Here is a 21031-nt window from a genome sequence, read left to right on the forward strand (position 1 = left end):
GATTTGTTAAAGTACTTTTCTTTGAACACAAGTTAGAGATTATCCCATTATATTACTCTTGTTTATCCATTGGAGGGCACGTGAGCATGCACACGTACCCACACAGGTATAATTTCCTTAATAATGGCTCCAAATTAGTTAATATATATGCATGGGTGTTTATTATATAACATGCCAACAATTGAACAATACAAGTAATTTACATCCAAAGACTGATATGTATATACTTTTTAAATTCCTGGGCATAGTAACATGCAAACTCTTGCACATACAACTCGGCTTTAAAAAATATACACACTAAGAACTGAGCTCAAGGCCTCCCTAGATTCTTTAGCCAACATAATGACAGATAACTGATTAGCCTTAGATTATTTACTGGCTGTACAAGGTGGTGTATTGTGCAATAATCAATAAAACTTACTATAAAAATATATATACACACACAACCAAGACCTTCTATTCTCTCTGCAGAACCTGTCAGATATGGTCTTCCAGCCCTGCCAGACTGAGGACGATGGGCACTTATCCAAGCCCATCCGCCACTCTCTCAGTTGCATCCTAGGAGAAGACCAGAGAAAGATGCCACTCTCCTAGACTGCATGAAATGGATCAATCGTTTTTGGCACATGTGGCCATGACTGATGTGTGGATTTACAAGTATGGTGACCAGTTGCCAGGCTCTCACGTGGTTACCTTTTCTGAATGGCTCCCGGTTCTCCTCCGCTTCCCTGTTGGCTCGATTCTGCTCTGGTTCAACAGTAGACTCTTGGTCTTCAAGCTCATCTTCTGTTTCATCATCACTATAGGGAACCACTTCGTCATTGGGCTGAGAATCCTCCTCGAATGTTGTCTCCGAGTCTCTTTCTGTATTCATTCTGCTGGTGAATTGGAACTACCTGGTTGAAAAGAAAGGGCAGCCAGACTGATTTGCGGATCTTGCCCGGTTTTTGGTTGAATCTGCCTGTGTGCTCTTACAATGCCCCTTTAACAGAACATTATCTTACTAACACATACATATTTCTGAATAAGGACCCCAAAAGTTCAACTTAACTCAACAAGCAAGAACAAGACCATTAGTATTGATTAAATGCCTAGGTAAGAACTAAGAAAAAAAAAATACATAGCTGTAAACCCTTTTGTTTTTTAAGAGGGGTATATATACTTGAAGTTTGTATTTCCATTTAGGAGTCTCTACCCAGCAAAATAAATTTAGTGGGTCACAATCAACGTTAAAATAAATTGAAACAGACTACAACATGTCAGATTATAGCACACACAGTAAGTACTGTTTGGCAAAACAGTTTTACAAAACTGACACATTTGCACATTAACTTGCATTGTGGGTGTTAATGGAATTGAATTTCTTACTGTGGATTGCCAACAAAGTTGCAAAACCACTGCCCTAAGATATCTGGTTTCTGCTAATATTCCGAGGCTTTATTCTGTGACACATTTTAAATACAACCCTAGATCTTCAAATTTTACTAATGACTTCCTGGGAACACTCCCTAGCCTCTCTCTATCTAGAATTTGTACATGTTTACTTTATAAGGTGATTCTACATAAGTGACAAGAACCTTGTTTCTATTTATGTTAGGGAAATATTTACACAAATATCTCAGGTTACTTAAAGACAGACATGTAGCCTGGCATTATTTACTGACGTATCCCACTGCCTTGTACTCAGTATTATTACTAACAGCAGGGCCAGGTGTGGTGGCTCACACCTGTAATCCTAGCACTCTGGGAGGCTGAGGCAGAAGGATCACTTGAGGTCAAGAGTTCGAGATCAGCCTGAGCAAGTAGCCAATAGATATATGAAAAAATAATAGCTAATATTTATTGAGTACTTACTGTAGGCCATATACTGAGTTGAACGCTTTGCACACAACCTCTCACAATAATGCATGCCAAGTGTTGAAATTTTGGAACGTGAACAAATGTGTAAATGACTGGAACTATACTCAGCTTTTAATGTGCTTGGACTTTGGCAATGTCATTAACTACTCTTCTGATTATGATCTAAATTGCTGTGCACTATCTCACAGTATGAGGATACCACAATTTATTTACACAGTTGACAATTGGACGTCCTTGTTGCTTCTGGTTTTTACTGTTTTAAGTAAACCTGAATCAAAATCATCATATAAATACTTGAAAATTTCCTAGTTGTTCACTTGTGAGTATAAAAATTATTTTAGATGTCTAAGATGCTAGATTTGGTGGCAAAACATGGAATCAGCTAAGTAGTTCCACTCAACACAATTTACACTCAATTAAAATATGTAACAAAGTATACACAAAAGTAAAGCATAGATCTCTTTTTGGGAAGCAGTTATTTTTGTTTCAAAAGTTTAATAATTATTGTGCAAGTTATTTAACATCCCAGAGTTTGGTTTTCTCCACTGTAGAGTAAGAATAACAATAATACCTTCATCTTAGTGGTATGGGAGGTTTCAGGAAGCCAATGTCTACAAAGTGCAAAGCTTACATGCAGTTAACACTAAATAAATGTGAGCTGTTAGTAACAGGTTTTTTAAAAAATTATTTTACTTGATTAATTAATTTATTTATTTTGAGACAGAGTCTTACTCTGTCGCCGGGGCTAGCGTGCCGTGGCATCAGCCTAGCTCACAGCAACCTCAGACTCCTGGGGCTCAAGCCATTCTCCTGCCTCAGCCTCCTGAGTATCTGGGACTACAGGTGCGCACCACCACACTGGCTAATTTTTCCTAGTTTCAGTAGGGACGGGGTCTCCCTCTTGCTCAGGCTGGTCTTGAACTCCTGACCTCAAGGGATCCTCCTCCTGCCTCAGTCTCCCAATGTGCGGGGATTACAGGCATGAGCCATTGTGCCCGGCCTCTCATTCACATATTGATCTCATAGAGGTAGAGAGTAGAATGATAGATGCCAAAGGCTGAGAAGGGTATGTGTGTTGAGGGGCTGGTGAGATGAAGACAGGCTGGTTAATGGGTACAAACATAGTTAGATGGGAGGAATAAATTTTAATGTTTCATAGGAGAGTAGGGTAATTATCATTAACAATGTAGTATATATCTCAAAATAGTTTGAAGAGAAGACTTAAAAAGTTCCTAACATAAAAATGATAAATACAAGAGGTGGTGGATATCCTAAATACCTTGACTTGATCATTGCATATTCTATGCATGTGACAAAATACCCCATGTACCTCCTAAATATGTACAAATATTATGTATCAATTTTAAAAAAACATTAGCCATGATTGTCAGCTGTTAGTTTCACAATTAGAAAAATGTTATTTACAATAGCAAATAGAAGGGGGTAGGGATCTGTCACTTTAAGCTTTTCCATCAACAAAATTAGTTTTTAAATATATCTGCCCCTCACTGGGAGGTAAAAAAAAATTAGACTATTATCCCCTTAAAAATATAAGTGTACTTAATAAGTATACTTACGCACAGACATATTCAATTTCAAAAACTTTTGTTCTCTGAGCATAATTCTATTCATGTCTCTTTATTCTTCTTTTGGTACAAAATGCAAACGTCTAGTAGACACATACACTTTTAGTTTTTTGTTTGTTTTTTTTTATTGTAGAGTAACACGTGTTTCCTCTTTCCAGATTCTTTGTGGGTTTGCAAATGACGATTTGTCAGGATTTGACTTGCACCTATAATTAGCCTTATTTGCAGTTTTGTAATCTAGTGGCATCTATGCTTTAGCTAATATTTAATTTTAATATACTTTTTAAAATTCCTAAACTCTTAAAGGTAAAACTTTCACCAGAAAACTTTCAGAACAATAATAATAAAAATGATTACCATCTAGTGAGCACCAACTATGCCTTGAGCAGGGCAGCCCTGGGAGGGATGTATCCTCATCCCATATGGGGAGGCTGGGGCTCAGCTAGTGAGTGGCAGAGGTGGGATCCAATGTCTCCATTGTGGGGCTATATAGAAAATGTTGAGAAATCTGAATGCACCATATAGAAATATTTTTTATGGTGGTAAAACATACATAGCATTTACCATTTTAACCATTTTTAAGTGTAGGGTTCAGTGGCATTAAGTGCATTCTATAGAAACATTTTATAAACAATCATTTTCATTGTTGCTTCCAAACTGCCAAGCATCTGGGGCTGGTTTCCCCTAGTAAGACTGCATCCAGTCCTTTGAGGTTGAGGGAGGAGGCGAACAGAAACAAAGGGATGGATTCGACAACTCACACGTATGTCGTCCAAAGTAAGCAAGGCCTTGCACAACCAACCGACCCGCCACCCAGGCAGAGCTGCACAGGCTGGAGCTCTAGGCTGAGTGTGAAGATGTGTCCTCAACTCAGGTTCTCTGGAGTGTGTATGCGTGTGAGATACAGACACGGATGGGAATAACTTAGCTCTGTTGTTATAAAGTGTCAAAGAAAAATTAGGAAGAAATCACTTCTTTGAAGCCCTAAGTGACGTAAGGAAGCTTTCCAGGTCTAAACCATGATCCCTAAAAGCAGGCACTGTCCCCACGGTATGGATTTGGAAAACATTCTGACCCCCACTCCAGCACATGCAGACACGTTGTGCATGTACTCAGCAGCCAGTAAGCACCTTTGTACAGTGTGCTACACCAGGCCCGGGGAACAGAACCGCTTAGACTTCCAAGTTATTGAAGGATACAGATAAGTAAACTCTCAAGGACAACCAGGAGACACAGCAAGGCCAGTCGTTTCTGCCCCAAACATGCCTCCAACCCATCTCCCTCCACAGCCACCACCCTAATTCAGGCCACTATCATCTCCCAAGATGTAGCAAGAGGCCTCTAACTGGGCAATTAGCTTCCACAGGACCGCCAGACTCGTGCCGTTCTTCTGCTTAGACCCTTCCCATGGGCTATGGACTAAATTGTGTCTCTCCAATCTCATATGTTAAAGCCCTAATCCCCCGATGTGACAGTATCTGGAGATATACCCTTTAAGGGGGTAATTAAGGTTAAATGAGGTCACAGGGTGGGGCCCTAACCCAACAGGACTGGTGTCCTTATCAGAAAGGAAGAGACACCAGCGATTTCCCTCTGTGCACACAGAGGAAGGGCCATGTGAGAACACAGCAGCATGGCAGCCATCTACAAGCCAAAGACAGTGGCCTCTCTAGAAACCAACCCAGCTGGCACCTCAATCTCAGACCTCCAGTCACCAGAACTGTAAGAAAATAAACATCTGTTGTCTAAGCCAACCAGTCTGTGGTACTCTGCTACGGCAGCCCAAGCAGACTAATCCACTGGGAATTCCCACGGTACTTTAAATTAAATCTAAAACTCATTCCCCAGCTCTAAGAGCTCTGTACACTCCTACACAACCTCCTTCTTGCTTGTCACTCCTCAGCCCCAAGGCCCTGTTTCCAGATTCTTAAGCAAACAAAGCCTTTCCTGCCTCAGGGCCTTTGCACATGCTCTGCCTACTGCCTGTAATGCTCTTCTTCCAGTTCCTTGCCTGACTATTTCTCATTCTTTAGGTCTCAACTTCAATGTCCTCTTCCACTGATGGCATTGAGCAAGGTATCTCCCCTCCTCTTCTTGCTGCCACTGGCCTGGCCTCCTTGACCACATTTGTTTCCCTCCTAGCACTTACCATGATTTGCAAACATACATTTGCTTTTATTTACTTATCTGCCTCTCCTGCTAGACCACAAGCTCTACAAGAACAGACTAGTCTGAATACTCAGTGCCTACCACATAGCTGACACTGTGTCAGCACCACACAGATCTGGGGAAAGAACAAATCAACTTTCTTTCTTTCTTTCTTTTTTTTTTTTTTGTCACCCAGACTGGTCTTGAGCTCCTGCCCTCAAGTTATCCTACCCACTTCGACTTCCCAAAGTGCTGGGATTACAGCCACCGTGCCCAGTCTAAACTGCCAATAAAGTCCTCAAGAGCTCAAAAGTTCCTTGCCATCTCTCCACAATTCATACCTACCACAAAGAAACAGATTCAAAAAGGCACTGGATGAAGGGTGAAAGATTGAGGGCAATGTGGAGGAAAAACCGGAAGGGATAAATTTAGAAGTCAGACAAGATAGAACTTTTTAGGAGCCTGAGTCATTCAAGGCCATCCAAAAACTATTGCCCAAGATATTACCATGCACACAAAACGAAATTCTGGGAAGGTAATGAAGATATCAAAGGTGATGATCAATTTTTTATTTATTATTTTTTTTTGAGACAGAGTCTAGCTCTGTTGCCCTGGGTAGAGTGCAGTGGCGTCAGCCTAGCTCACAGCAACCTCAAACTCCTGGGCTCAAGTGATTCTGCCTCAGCCTCCCGAGTAGCTGGGACTACAGGTATGCACCACCACACCTAGCTAATTTTTTTCTATTTTTGGTAGAGATAGGGTCTTGCTTTTGCTCAGGCTGGTCTCAAACTCCTGACCTCAAGCCATCCTCCCACTTCGGCCTCCCAGAGTGCTAGGAATACAGGCATGAGCCACAGTGCCCAGCCCAGGACCGATCTTTCTTATTTATTACCAGCACCTACCACAGTGCCTGGCATCTAGGAGGCAGGTTTGCCTCTGTCCTTAAGGGGCTTATAGTCTGTCTAGACGAGAATTGGCAAATTAATGCCTGTAGGCTAAATTTAGCCCACCACCTATTTTTTTTTTAAATAAAGCTTTATTGGAACACACCCTTATTCATTCCTTACATACTGTCTATAGCAGCTTTTGTGCTCTACTGGCAGTGTTGTGATAGAGACCTCATGGCCTCAAAGTCTACAGTCTCACCACCTGGCCCTTTACAGAAAGAGTCTGCTCACCCTGGATCAAAATGAAAGATAAGAGACAGCAACAAAGCAAGTGTCAATGTCAAATGTCCACAGCCAGGTAAAATTGGTATAGACCTGGGCAAATCACGCATGGTTTGGGAATGTGAAATAAACGACCAGGCGCAGCAGTGGGGAAATGTCCCTAAATACCACAGTTGCCCTATTGACTTGGGGATGATATCCCTTTGAATTGTTTCATAGCTATGTAACTAGAAAAGACACAACATCAATTGTTTGTAGGACAACACGCCATCATCTGCCCCTTCGTGTGAAGACACTATGGATGTGCATCCTGTGACACATGTATGCCCCGTTCAATATAGTATTTTATCATTTCTCCATGTGCTTAGAATCACAGTACTGAAAGTGAATAAATGTTACAGCAACTGGGCACAAGATTTATCAGCATTTTTAAAAAACTCATCAATGTGATATAGCATTCGAAGATTTTTCTGGTCACATGATCTTTAGAAACAATCCTTAATTAGCTTTGATATATAGAACTAAATTCTTTAATTTTTGTGTGTAGGCTTCAAATTGCTATGTAAATATATCACCACTTACAACGTGCACTGTTTACCTCTTAAAAATGAAGCCTTGTTTGATTTCAGTGTTGTAATAAATACGATTTTATCAACTAAATATGTAATTCAACATTGAAAAAAAAAGGAGATAATCTTCCTGACTACGTACAAATGGACTTAATTCAAATCAAATCCACCTACATCCTCATGCAAGCATCCCAATCCTCAGGGAAATCTCATTTCAGATATCATCACAGTAAAGATGACAGAAAATCCGTCATCTCAAAGGACTACATGCCTAGCATAGTTTCAGAGCAATTAAATCACGGCATGTGGTCAGCAGAGTGACCAGTGCCACGGTTGGGAAGCGGGTGGGTATGTGGCAGGTCCACTTTCAAGAAATGACACAGGAAACACAGAAGATAAGGATCAGTTTGAGATGACCTGGAAATACAATAGGCCATCAGGAAACAGCCGGGTGCCAGGGAACGACCTTAATGTCAACTACTGACCTGCTCCCTGCCAAGTCCTGCTGGTCCCCTCCGGTGACCGGGGCCTCCTGCTGGGGCCCAGAGGCAGCACCACATACTAGAAAGCACATGGGTCCAATTCAAATCCCACCTCTACTATTCACTGGTTTATAACCTGGGTGCATTACTTAACATTTTGGAAGCTTATTTTTCCTCATCTGTCAAAAAGGGAGAGGGGAATTTTTACCTTTCCAGTATTGTGAGCATGAGTTTAGATAGCTAATGGGTGTGAAAGTTCCAGCAGCGTCTAACGGATGGTGCATACAGTATGTTAATCTCCATTCCCTTCTTCTTAGTGTTCTTGAAAGACAAAGACTTACAAAACAAAGACTCAATGACTGTGCCCACCACAGAGGGAAGAATCTCCTCCACCTGAAAGGGGGCCTTGATAAACGGAGGGGTCAGAGCCTGCCAGGTCACTAGTGAGCCAGGTCACTGCATTATCCAAGATCAGTGTTGGGGACTTTGCGTGGGTCACTCCCACCCTTGCCATCTGCATGTGGGCAATGCCCAGAATGGGTCTGCCTTCTTGCACGGAGCCAGTCGTCCGCCTCTCTCCCTGTAATGTCCCCCACACCAGGCCGCTGTCTGGCTATCAGATTCTAGAACTTTCAGCAGGCCTGCCTAGAAAGAGCAGGGCACGGGGAAGAGCAGGAACCAAGAAGCTTCATTTACACCAGAGCTTGGTGTTAGGATTTTCCAGCTTTTACCAAAGTGGTGCCCTCATTTCCCATCTGGCCTCCTGGAGTATCCATCCTCTCGATCGATCATAAACCCCAGAAGACAGGAGGGGTGACTGGAGGGATTTCCAAACTCCACCCCCGAACATCTATTCTTTGTTGTCTTTGAATACTTGGCTACCAAATACCTAGAAGTGAATAAACACATGAAATCTTTTGTGGGAGAGGAGGCTCTGAAGGAGAGACAAAAAGAGAATCTAGCCAGGAAGAATTGTTCTTGCAATAAAACCCCAAAGTCAGGCCGGGTACGGTAGCCCACGCCTGTAACCTGAACACTTTGGGAGGCTGAGGTAGGAGGATCGCTGGAGCCCAGGCTGGGCTGACACCGTAACTGCAGCCTTGTGAGACATCCTGGCACGGAGGACCCAGTTAATCTGTTCCCTGGTACCTGATCCACGGAAATAGACAGTATTAATAAATGTGTGTTGATTTAAGCTGCTCAACTTTGGAGTAGTTTGTTATACAGCAATAGATAATTAATACATACACAACTAATAATAATTCTATGGTGAGGTACCTACTATGGTCACTATCATTTCCAAGTTATTCCAAAGAAGAGTCCGCCTCTGAGAGGTGGCAGAAATCTTCTCTAGTTAGTTCAGATACCTGCCACACCCGGTTTGGAATCTGCCCAATATTCTTCAAAGTAAAATCTGACAAGCCCAATGACAGTTGTAATTAGATAAAGGATCTCATGAAGCAATAACAATAAAACATACCTATGATCTAGATTAAATTTAAACTTTACACTGTTATAGAAACAACATAATTACAGCTCCTAGCAGGAAGAGGATTACATTTTTTTAATTTCCTCCCAAAGCCAGGCCTAAAAAACCTGGAAGCCTGGAATAACTAATGCAACACTAAGGGACCATTAATATCACCTCGGGACAGTTCAGCCAGGACTTCATTCACAATAGAAAAGTCTTCTCTGGGTCCACAGCTTCACCCTCTGTTCCCCAGAAAGCCCACCCCAGGGCCCTGAGCCACAAGGGAAGGCTGGCTGCCACCTCACACTGTACAATTTCAATGGCTGTCACTCAAAAAAGCGCAGGAGAAATCTCAAAACTTGGACCTTTCAGAGAAGAGCAGTTTTTTTCCTTCTCTGGGATAAAGTTTAGAGGATTTCTGAGTCCAACACTGTCATGAGCTCCCCCGCATTTCCTAGTAATGATGATTACTTCTTGTCCATATAAGGCAGTAAGTAAGTATCTCTTATACACATTGTCTCGCGCAATTGTCATGGCATGATTCTGAGGTGTTGCCAGGCATCACTGCCATTTTACCAGTGAGAAAACTGAGGTGGTTTAGGAGCTTGCCCAGGGTTATGTAGCTCCTAGGTGGTAAACGTCAGATCAGATTCAGGCCCCCTCCCCACGTCTGGGCTCTGCACTACGTGTGGCACAGAGAAAGCATCGTAGATTCAGACTGGAATTCAAGCTCCGTCCAGGAAGCATCAGAGCCTGCCCCTAACTCCAATATCACCTGCTTTCCTCCTTCCACACACCTATTTACAGCATCATTAGCCACAACAAAAACCTAAACAAAGGAAATGAACTTGACAAGCACAATCAATCAGACTTTGAGGTCTACAGGTGGATCTATCCTATGCCAACCAGTTATGAAATTTAAAATGCTTCTTGCTTTATATCACTTAGGAGTATACGTATTTCCTAGATTTTTAAAAAATATTTTAATGTGTTAATAAATTACATTCTTTATTATATGAAATGCAAATCGACCTTCTTTGATTTATTATTTTATTTATTTATTGTAGAGACGGGGTCTCACTATGTCGCCCAGGCTGGCCTCAAACTCCTGGCCTCAAGCGATCCTCCCACCTCAGCCTCCCAAAGTGCTAGGATTACAGCCGTGAGCCACATGTCTGGCCCCCAGGAGTTTTTGAGCTGGGCAATGTGGGAGTCACAGAGGTCGGCAAGAAGTGGGAGTGGAGAGGGAGAGAGGCTTGGGAAGGACGAAGAGTTGGAATAATGACTCAGTGGCAGGAATGAGCCGTGGAAAGGCCTGGCACCCACCCAGCTGAGAGATTTGGGGCAGCAGGAGCAGGGGCGGACAAAGGAGAATTGGCGTCACCTTCCCCTGGGCCATGTGGCCTTGGCAAGGCTTTATTCCAGGGAGTGAGAGGGGGAAGGTGTCTGCAGAGGAAAGGAATCTGTTCCACACAGTGCCCGGCTGACAGAGGGAAGCAGACGGGTGGCCAGGAAGGCGACAGCCGGGCAGAGGGACCTTTCAGAACCCACAGTGGAAACTGAGCCTCTCCTGGTCACAGTTTTTTCACCTGGAAAATCCCGTGGTTCTGTCCTATGACTGCTGCAGCCACATTCAACAACAATACTCAGCGCGTGAGCCTAACTCCAGCAAGAAGGAATCTGGGCCTGAATCAGGGTGGTGGCAGCAAGAAAAAAATGCATTTAAAATGAAGACAGGGTGGGGCTGGCCATTCTTTTGTCTGAAGAACTAAGGAAAAAAGGAAACAAAAGACTAGAACTGGTTCCCATAGGATAACAATGCCAGAATTCCCCCAAATGTTTATTTTGGAGACTCAGCCTCAATCCACAACGTACTTTTATGATAAATAACAAAAGTCACCAAGAGAAAAGCATTGTTATTTTCATATTCAAGCTTCACTCTTACTTGTTAGGGACCACAGCCTCATTTTCACTCCGTTACTATTGGGCTTTATAATTAGGTTTTAAAATTATGTTCATGTTTACATAATGTAAAATCACAGGGGCTTTATGACTGACAGCTACCTGGACGCAAAACCTCCAGGGTAAACTAAGTCTGTCGAGTTGAATTAATTTTGATGTTTGAAGAGTCACCAAGCTATTGATATAAAGATTACACTCCAGAAAGACAACAGAATCAGCATGATTTTCCAGAACCAGATGTAAACCTTGAAACTTCCAACCTACAGAGAGGCAACTTCTACTCCCCATCAGATGCAGTAAGAACAGCTTGTTTGAACAGAAGGGGTGGCTGTGATAACAGGAAGGATAGACACACAAGGAAAAGATGACTCCTAGTAATCAGAGAACGGCAAATTGGCGAAGACATAAGACACCGTTTTATCCCTATTAAGTTGACACCATTCGATGACTGTCCAGTGCTGGCCGTGAAGATGACGAATAAATCCTCACCCACACGCTGCTGCTGGCCTTGAAGTTGTTATATTCCTTATGGAAAACAATGTAGCAACACTTCATCTACCCAAAACACCAGAGATATTATACTTGAACCAATAATCTCATTTACAGAGCCTTTTCCAACAGGAATACTTCCACAAAAGGACTCCATTCAAACACCATTTTGACTGATGTCATTAGCTATAAAAAGCAGGAATAGAAACCACCGGAGAATGCAACAGGATCATGGTTTTACAAGTTTTTATGATTTTAGTGTAGCCATTAACAGCTGTAAAAAAAAAGAAAAACTAACAGCTGTAGAAACATAGGAAATTCTTTACAATATTCAATGGGAAGGGAAAGGCAGAAATCAGAACCATGTTCTATAAATGCTGCTTTGTAAATAACACATGTGTATTTTGGAAACTAACATTTGCACTGAAAGAAGACACACAATTCTCTGTGTGTTTTTCCTTCCAAAATAACCAGCAACTGAAAACATCTACCTACTTCCTTATGTCCAAACGCTATTGCACAGTTGCTCATGTGCTGGGTACATTTCCTGGAATCCTTACAACACACCCTAAAGGAAGAGTGATTATCCTCATTTTGTGGGCTTGGGGAGGTTAGATGACTTCTCCAGAGTCACACAGGGCTGTTTCAACCAGGGCTGTCTCCCCCAATCTCTTATGATTTGTCACAGTGCTGTTCAAAGGGAAGGAAAGTTGGATCAAGGTATTAGAATTATGCCCATCCACACTTTAATACCATTCTCTCTCTTTATAAATGACCACAAAAACAAAAATGGTAGCATGGAAGTGGATTAGTTTCAACCAGAGGCAGTCTCTGAGCTCAGAGAACGGATGGTTTGCATGTCAGGACAGGAGAGAGAAAACTGGTCACTTTTTGTCCTTTGTATTATACCTTCTGGGTACATTAGTAAACAGAAGATTCCATCTCTTGCCTAAGGATCATGAGCTGTGTGAAATTTAGACTGTGTGCATCTTTGCCTCTAAGAGTCCTTGCTGATCTATACTATATGCCAATGAAGATCCCCAAACCACTGACCTACACTCAACATCGGGCCTCGAGTGCCTTGGACAGAGGTCCAGTGACAAAGCTGACTTAAAAAGTCAGTAGCCTCCCAGGTCTTGGGGCCCTTAAAAAAATATATTAAAAAAAAAAAAAGAAAGAAAAAGTCAGTAGCTTTCCTTAGTAATCTACATCCAAAGCTGTGGCTTCAACTGGAAATACAAACAAATTCTCCCATAGCACCTTTTTATATGTAAGTGTGTTTCAGAATTTCCAAATATTTATATGTAAACACATTTCAAAGTTTACATGGACACTACGTATGACTGGCACATGAAGAATGATCAGGGCACCTCCTTGATAGCTTTTCTAGATACTGCCATGGTTTCCTGAATGTCCAGGGCTGGTCAACAGAGCCTCACTTTTTGTTCCATCTAAAAGTTAACACCTGCACCCTAAAATTCCAGGGCCAAGAAGTCAAGAAGTCTAAGGGACAAGGGCCACATCTGATATTTAATCAGTCTCCTCTGCTGCATTTAAAGTCAACTTAGAGGACTCAACTTAGATGACAAACTCTTCCAAGACAGCAGAGTTCACACCCTAAGTTTTGGAGCAAAATCATACTGCAAACATGTGGTTCGTATTTTTACGTCCCTCAGAAACACTTGTACTTGGCTGGAAACATCTGCAGAGTTTCCCACCGACAGTCAACAGTTTTAACTGCCTGTTCTGGCTTTCCAGATTTGAACAAGTCAACAGGAGTGAGTCTAAATTTCTCCTACAAACCATGGAGCTTTAAGGACTTATGGTAATAATTCCAATATAGGGCTTCTGAAACTCCCAGTGTTTGCCTGGGATGACAGTAGTGTGCCTTTACAGAGAGATGACTATGTATTCTACGTATCAGGCTCTGCATTAAGTGATGTGCATTATCCTATTTTATTTGTAGAGGATCAAATTATTTCCCCATTTTACAGATGAGGAGCCTGGTCTCCTGCTCCAGTTTCTCATGAACAGAACCTCCTGCAAAATCCCCAACCCAGGCCCCACCCTGGTCTGGAGGTTTCCAGAAGGGGCCCCTTGGTAGTGCTGTCTAGCAGAGCCCCTGGAGCAGCAGGCCCTGGCAGGTCGGCTGTGATGTCTTTTAAATCTGCCTATGGAGTACTGCAGAATTTTTATTTGAAGAGTTATGGCTTTTAAAAATAAACTATACACTAACCACTAGCCTAGCCCACCTCTCCAGGGAGCTGAAAATGAGAGCTCTTGCATTCTACTTGTCCAGACTCCCACAGCTACTGAGGAACAGGCTGTCCCTGTGGGGCAGGGTGTGGGGTGGGACCTTGGGTAGGGGGTGGGTGTAGTCCACCAGCCCACAGGCAATAAGGAAGTGCATCATCTGCAGAGGATTCAAAAACAAAAATAGCTAAACCTATTAAAAGTAGTCTGATTTTTTATTATTTTATTATCACCATCAATGGATAATGTCAGTGATAAAATACTCTCCCCTAAAAAAACCCTTTTGCTGGCTGATACAGTGGCTCATGACTAATCCCAGCATTTTGGGAGACCAAGGAGGGAGGTTAGCTTGAGGCCAGGAGTTCAAGACCAGCCAGAGTAGCAAGCAAGATGCCCCGGGGCACTGCCCCAGCAAAATTTAAAAATCAGCCAGGAGTGGTGGCACACACCTGTATCCCAACTACTTGAGAGGCTGAGCCAGGATGGCTCAAGCCTAGGAGTTCCAGGTTACAGTGAGCTATGATCAGGCCATTGCCCTCAACCTGGGCAACAGAGCAAGACCCTGTCTCTTAAGAAAAAAAATCTTTTTGCAGTAGTTACTGCTCAGATTTAATACATAATTATGCTTCAAATAAACATTTTAAAATTGCTTATCCTTTAATACACATTGGAGTCCATGGAAGCTAACTTCGAGAATTCCTGTTTGTACAGGTCACCAGGGGCAGCTGTGTTGCTGCAGGAGTAACTGATGCTGCTTCCAGCACTTGGTGTCTCCAACCCCCTGCTGTTACATATTCCCGCATTTACATAGCAGATTTGAAATAACCAGTTAGGAAAACAAGGAACAGAAGAGGGAAATAAAATTTAAAACAACCTATCCAAAAACAGAATGCTTGCTTTAATTCCGTCACCTTCTGTAACCACTTGAAGTTTTTATTTATATTCAACATTTAAGACAGTGAAACGTACAGGGAATTCTTACTTATTTCTAAAAATTCAAAATGCATTCAAGGTCAATAAAAGAAAATGTCACTGCCTGAGGTTCTTTTCTGGTCATTATCATTATTCATTTCATTATGAACTGACAATAATCTTGCCCTACAGAAGAGGGGGTGTTAAAAACTGATCCACACTGGGTGCAAATACTTGGGGTACAGCACTGGGGCTTTGGCTGCTCCCCATATATCACACTGCTGACTGTGGGTTGAATTGTGTCCCCTCAAGTCCCTATGTTGAAGTCCCAACCCCCAGCACCTCAGAATATGACCTTATTTGGAAATAGGGTTGTTACAGATATAACTAGTTATGGTGAGGTCATTAGGGTGGGACCCAATCTAACGTGACTGGTCTCCTTATAAAAAGTGGAATCTGGACACAGATACGGGGAGATGAGAGTTATGCAGCCACAAGCGAAGGAACTACCAGAAATTAGGGGAGAGGCCTGGAACACACTTTCTCCCAGCACCCTCAGGGGGAGGATGGCCTGCCAACACCTTGATCTTGGACTTGTGGCTTCCAGAATCATGAGATAATACATTGCTGTTGTTTAAGCCACTCAGTTTGTGCTGCTTTGTTACAGAAACCCTAAGAATCTAATACATGGCTTTCATATGTAGTTTTAAAATTTGAGGGTGCCTTTTAAATTCCTTAATTCCTACAGAGGATGTTACAGTCAGATACTGCCAATTTATTACTCTATGTCTATAAATTCAGAATCCACCTTCTCTCCATGACTGTGCACATCAAAGGCAAAGCTGTGGTTAGCTGTTGTAACAATTTGTATAATTAAGACCTAAATGGCCATGTTTTCTCTCTTCTAATTACCCTAAGGTAAAACATGCTATTTTTCTGTGGCTTATCCATGTTGTAAGAATTATTTGCAGGGGATAACCTGAAGAAATACCTGGTATTCAATGTAAATCAGATGGCCTGCTGAAACAGGGATGCCTCACTCCTGCCTTGTGCAAACTCTTCTGATTTGCATTTAAGAGAAAATATACACCCGTACAAGGATCCAACATTTATTAAAACATCTTCAAAATGTTTGGGGGTTTTTAAAAAGTGCCAATTAAATAAACTTTTCACTCTACTTCTTAAAAAACATGGCCCCAGGAAAAATGCCAGTTCATTCTAGAACTTTTTTCTGCTGTGATATTTTCTCCTCTCAATATTTGCTTCCCCTCTAAAATCTCTGTGTACCTTTTTTGAGAGTGATGAGGGCTTGGGTTTGATTTAGCAAAATCCACCCCACCCCACCCCCTACCTCCAACCTCCCCTCCACAAAGGCATGTAGTACAGATAGAACATGTGTTTTTTAACTCCAAAGTGAAATAAAGTGTAAAACCATCAGCCAAAATACGGTTGCCTATTTTTTTTTCTCTTTCACGTTCCCCCTTTGCCATAGACCAGACTTCAACTCCCATCTCCTGCAAAGTGAAAATAACTTTCTCAAATGCCATTGGACTCTAATGACAAACAAAAATTACTCTTTAACCCTATTGTTATGAAAATATCATTTATAACTTTTATCCTACTATTAACACTATTATAAACTCATAACAATTAATATAGTACTAACCTGAAAAATTACCGCCAGATTAAACTTTTTCTTTAGGTGAAGGCACATTCTAGAACTAAATTGAGTCTTTTATCTAGGAAACGGAACTCACTTGTCATTGTTCCTTGTAGGTCTGGGAATTAGCAGGCTTTGGCTGAGTTGTCTAGAGGATTCTCTCCCTGCAACCAATCCCTCCACTTCCCACCTCACCTCCACACTCATCAACTGTCCATCAATAAATCAATGCCAGGGATACATGCCCAACAAATGCAAATCTAACTGGACTGAACTTGATTTTTTAACATATTCCTCCTGATTTCCTAGAGCTCTTTTTAAAAAGAAATGGAATTAGTGAAAGAATAAAAAGAAAAGCAGCCAGGATAAATGAGGGGTTTAAATAGCCCATAAATCAGCATACCCAAGTTAGGAATATATCAAGAGCACCTACATACTGCACAAGTCAAGGAAAACTACTAAAAAGCCTTTAAATGTCAGGTGGATTTGAACTTAAGACATCTGGAGCTAATTAAAATCTTTTCAAAGCATGTTTAAAAGCACTCTGACTAGACTGTACTCTGATTCCCATAATGCCAACCCTTCCAATATTTCAGAGTTGTGACATACTGTCCCTTGGGATTTTCCTCAATGGAAAAGCAAGCTACACTCAAGATCCAAAGCTGGTGTTCTGGCCACAGAATAGGCCACCTCCAAGTTTACTCCTCTACTTGGCCAGCTTAGCCTATCAGTGCCTGGGCTCATCGCTGGCTATCACCCCAAGCCATACCCTGAGCCCACGCTCTTTTCCTCCACCTTAGAGATCTGTCCATGGGGAATCGGTATCTTAGTGTGGCCTTATTTTCTGTGCAGGAGGTTTAGACTTTGGAAAACTAACAGCAATGTAGCTAACTGTGCATGTTTGCATCCACCACACAAGCATTTAGATATTATGAATGCTTGTTACGGTTTAAACATGAGCAACTTAGGTTATCACTAAGAAGGAATCATCTTGAATGGGATTTCAACGTTGCTGTTTAGATCAAATACAAAATACAATCACACTCACCACATTCTGAAATCAGAATCAATGACTCTCAAGAAATGGCTGCCATAGGTCAGATGGCAATCTGTGAGATTTTCATCTTGTCTTCAAAAGCTATCAATAGATCAATTTCTGACATGCTGCATTATGGAAATTACTAGAGTTTCACATCTGTATTAGAACTTGAGAGGCTCTGTCTGCTCTGGCCCTGACCACTGCAGGCTCCACCCACCCTCTGCCCACACACGGGGACACTCAGAAGGGCCACCAGGCACCCTTATTCCTTTCCCAGATACTCAAAGCCCCACCTGATAGCTTTGTCATTTACACTCAAACAATTTACTGCCAGAACCATTCTCTGCATTCTGCCTTGTATTGTGGTTGTTTTTGTCTCCAACAGAGAGCACATTCCAAAGGCTCAGGACCATGCCCTGCTGCTCTTATTTCCCAAGTGCCGCAGAATCAAGAAATGATTAAGGGCTCCTGTCTGAAGATTGACAAAGAGACAGACGGGGCTAAAATCCCTGCCCTACCACTTGCCACCGCCAGGACCTTGGGCAAAATATCTTTACTAAGCCTCCATTCCCCCATTTAGGAAATGAAGGTAGTGCCCACCTCTCAGGTCCTTGTGATGCTTAATCTTGGTCTCATGAAAAGACCTTAGCAGAGTGCACAATATCTGAGGCTCAGATATCCATTGACTGGGGAATTCTAGTGATGCCTTTCATCAAAAAATGCAGTAAGATACATAGATATGATGGAATTCATAATATTTCCCCTCAATAAAACTTGGTTTATTATAAACTACTGTCAGCCTAGAATACTTGGGAATGGAAGTTTTCAAGTAAAAGAATAAAAAAAATAATAATCTTTATATTACTCTCCTTCACAGCTTACAAGAGGTTGTCACATATCATTAACATATTTCATTTATACAATGTCATTGAAAAGTAGATTTTTGTTTATTGCTCTGTAATATACATCCACTGCCCAGAACAGCATCTGCCGCACAGACCTTTAACAAAGAACTACCAAATGAAGAATTGAGCTCAGAGTTCAATATTGTACCTGAGTTCTCAGAAATCATGAGAGGCAGTGGAACCAGAACCGGGTCTTAGTACCTGGATCCAAATCCGTAGACTTTCCTCTCCATCATACTGTCTCTCGCCCCCGGGGTAAGGTTGCAGAGAATTATAACCACTTAAGACACACTATATTTTCTAGATGAAAACAACATATAATAATAAAGATAAGAGAGCAGAGCACTTAAAAGACCCCAACTAAAACAAACCAAAAAAACTATCACTCGTGTCACCAAGGGAAGAGTTACAGCTAGTAACATAACCACTTAAATGTAGATTTTCACTTTCCTCCGAGTATGCTTAGCGAACAACCTTTATCATGGTATCAACAAGTGAAACAAACGAAATTTAAAAACCAGCATGAATGGAAAAAGGCATTGGCTAAGTTTTCTTTTAAATAATATGGGGAAAGCGGAAGTGGACAGAGGTAGAAATAATATTGGCCATGGCCGTGAACAAGGGGGATTCATTATACTATTGTTTCTAATTTTATATATGTTTGAAATCTTCCTCAGTTAAAACAAGGAAGCAAAAGCCTATCCTTCAAATAAACTAACGTATTAACACTAGGCACTACTGTGTGCAGCACATGTGCCCTAACTGGCTCGGAAGGGACCACGTGCTTTGTGCAGCCATTGGCTCCATCTTGAGAACTCAGATATTAAACAATCTTCTCACAGACCAGTGAAAGGAGATTCTTATTAAAAACGAAATACACCTGAACCTTTCACAAAATGAAAATGTCACAAGAAACTTTAACATTTTATAAGTTAGGGTCGCTCCATCTGTGTGGTACCCTAAAAGACATATCTGCTCTTTGGATCAGCAGGAATGTTTAGCATTTACTTGTTTTTTGTGCATCATCACTGTTTTCTTTGAAGAATCAGTTTCGGCTCAAATACTGTTTCTACCCTTTATCACACTTAATTTTCCCCAATATGCGAGTGTTGTCACTACTCCCATTCCAAAGATGAGCAAACTGAGACTGAGAAAGCGTACGTGGATTGCTCAAGGGCACACGGCTGATTACCACAGATGGCTGAAACCAGAACCAAGTCCAAATCCTCCTGCTGCCAAGGTCATTTCACTGTGCCATGATACAGTGTCCCGAGCAGGCATTCTAGTGCAGTGGCAAAGAGCACAGGCTCCAGAAACCTCTGTGACCTCAGGAAAGATTATTAAGTCATACCACTGTTCCTCAGCTTACCATCTGTAAAACGAGTAAAATAACGGTGCCTGCCTTTTACGGTTGCTGCAAGGATGAAGTGATCTGATATATGCAAAGCTCCTGGAACAGGTCTTGACCCACAGGAAGGCACAATAAATATTAGCTGTTGTTATTCTCAAGTGAGAGATTAAACACGAGGAGAAAAAACACGTCACCACATTGACACTTCAGGAACAGCCGAGAAGTTACTACAGCCCATGCCTGGGCTCAAATTTACCTCCGTGTGTTGAATCATTGATGGCAAGGGGAATACCTAGCTCGTAACCCACTGTGCTCAGGGCGCAGGAAAATGTCACCCTAGTAGTGAGAGAGACATTAAATATTTTACTCTGCCACCTGCTCAGAACAAAGCAGCCTCGGTGTATCCATTACCACCTTTTTCAGATCTCCCGAAACATGTCACAAACCCCAAACTCTGGGATTTAAAGTAGAATATAAACCAAGCATCTAATAGTTAGTACCTTTGCATAATGAATACATGTGGGATTTTTTAGAAAGTGTTATTTTGCAGAAATAGAAATTGTCATTACATCTGACACCTCTGCCACAATATCCGGTGTATATCTTGCCAAAAAGAGACACGTTATACTGGCCAACCAAAAATAGTCCCGGGTTGTTTATCAACAATGCATAATTGTGCATTGGAGAACCCAGAGCTGAATGTACTCATATTCACGTGTCACACTCCCATCGGAATCGCCTTATTAAACTATTCTAATAGTAAAATTCACGCATTATATAACCATGGCAACATTTGGGGAGGGCAAGATTATAACAAGGACTGAATCTTCTAATTTTTTTTCCCTACCAAGATTAAAAAAAATCCTTGATAAAATGTCCTATGCTTTTGACAATTTCACATTGGCTGCTTATCAAGTTAATTTTTTATTATTTGCGTGTTTAATGATTGATTTACTCACTATCTGTGGGTCCCAGGCCAGTCTCCCTCCCTGGTCAGCTGCTTTGCCTCACCCGTTTACACAGGCAAGCTCCCAAAGGGAGTTTTTAACTGTTTAAGAAGTAGAGAGGTGATCAATATTCAAATCATTTCCAGGCCTTAAAAAGAGAATCCTATATTCTGTCATGTTCTCTGTAGTGTCACAGCAGTGCTATTCTAATTCTACCCAATCCCCAAT

General features: G+C 41.7%; 1 protein-coding gene across 1 annotated transcript in view; it reads right to left on the bottom strand.

The window, feature by feature from the left end:
• ATP8B1 (ATPase phospholipid transporting 8B1) overlaps positions 1–21031 on the bottom strand; it is a 105799-nt gene that overhangs the window by 52504 nt on the left and 32264 nt on the right. Inside the window, exon 2 of the mRNA XM_045527436.1 lies at positions 694–896. Coding sequence (XP_045383392.1) covers positions 694–874 — 181 coding nt within the window. The 5' untranslated portion in view covers positions 875–896. The remainder of the gene's footprint in view (positions 1–693; positions 897–21031) is intronic.

This window comes from Lemur catta, chromosome 16 (assembly GCF_020740605.2).
Source record: "Lemur catta isolate mLemCat1 chromosome 16, mLemCat1.pri, whole genome shotgun sequence".
NCBI classification, from domain to species: Eukaryota; Metazoa; Chordata; class Mammalia; order Primates; family Lemuridae; genus Lemur; species Lemur catta.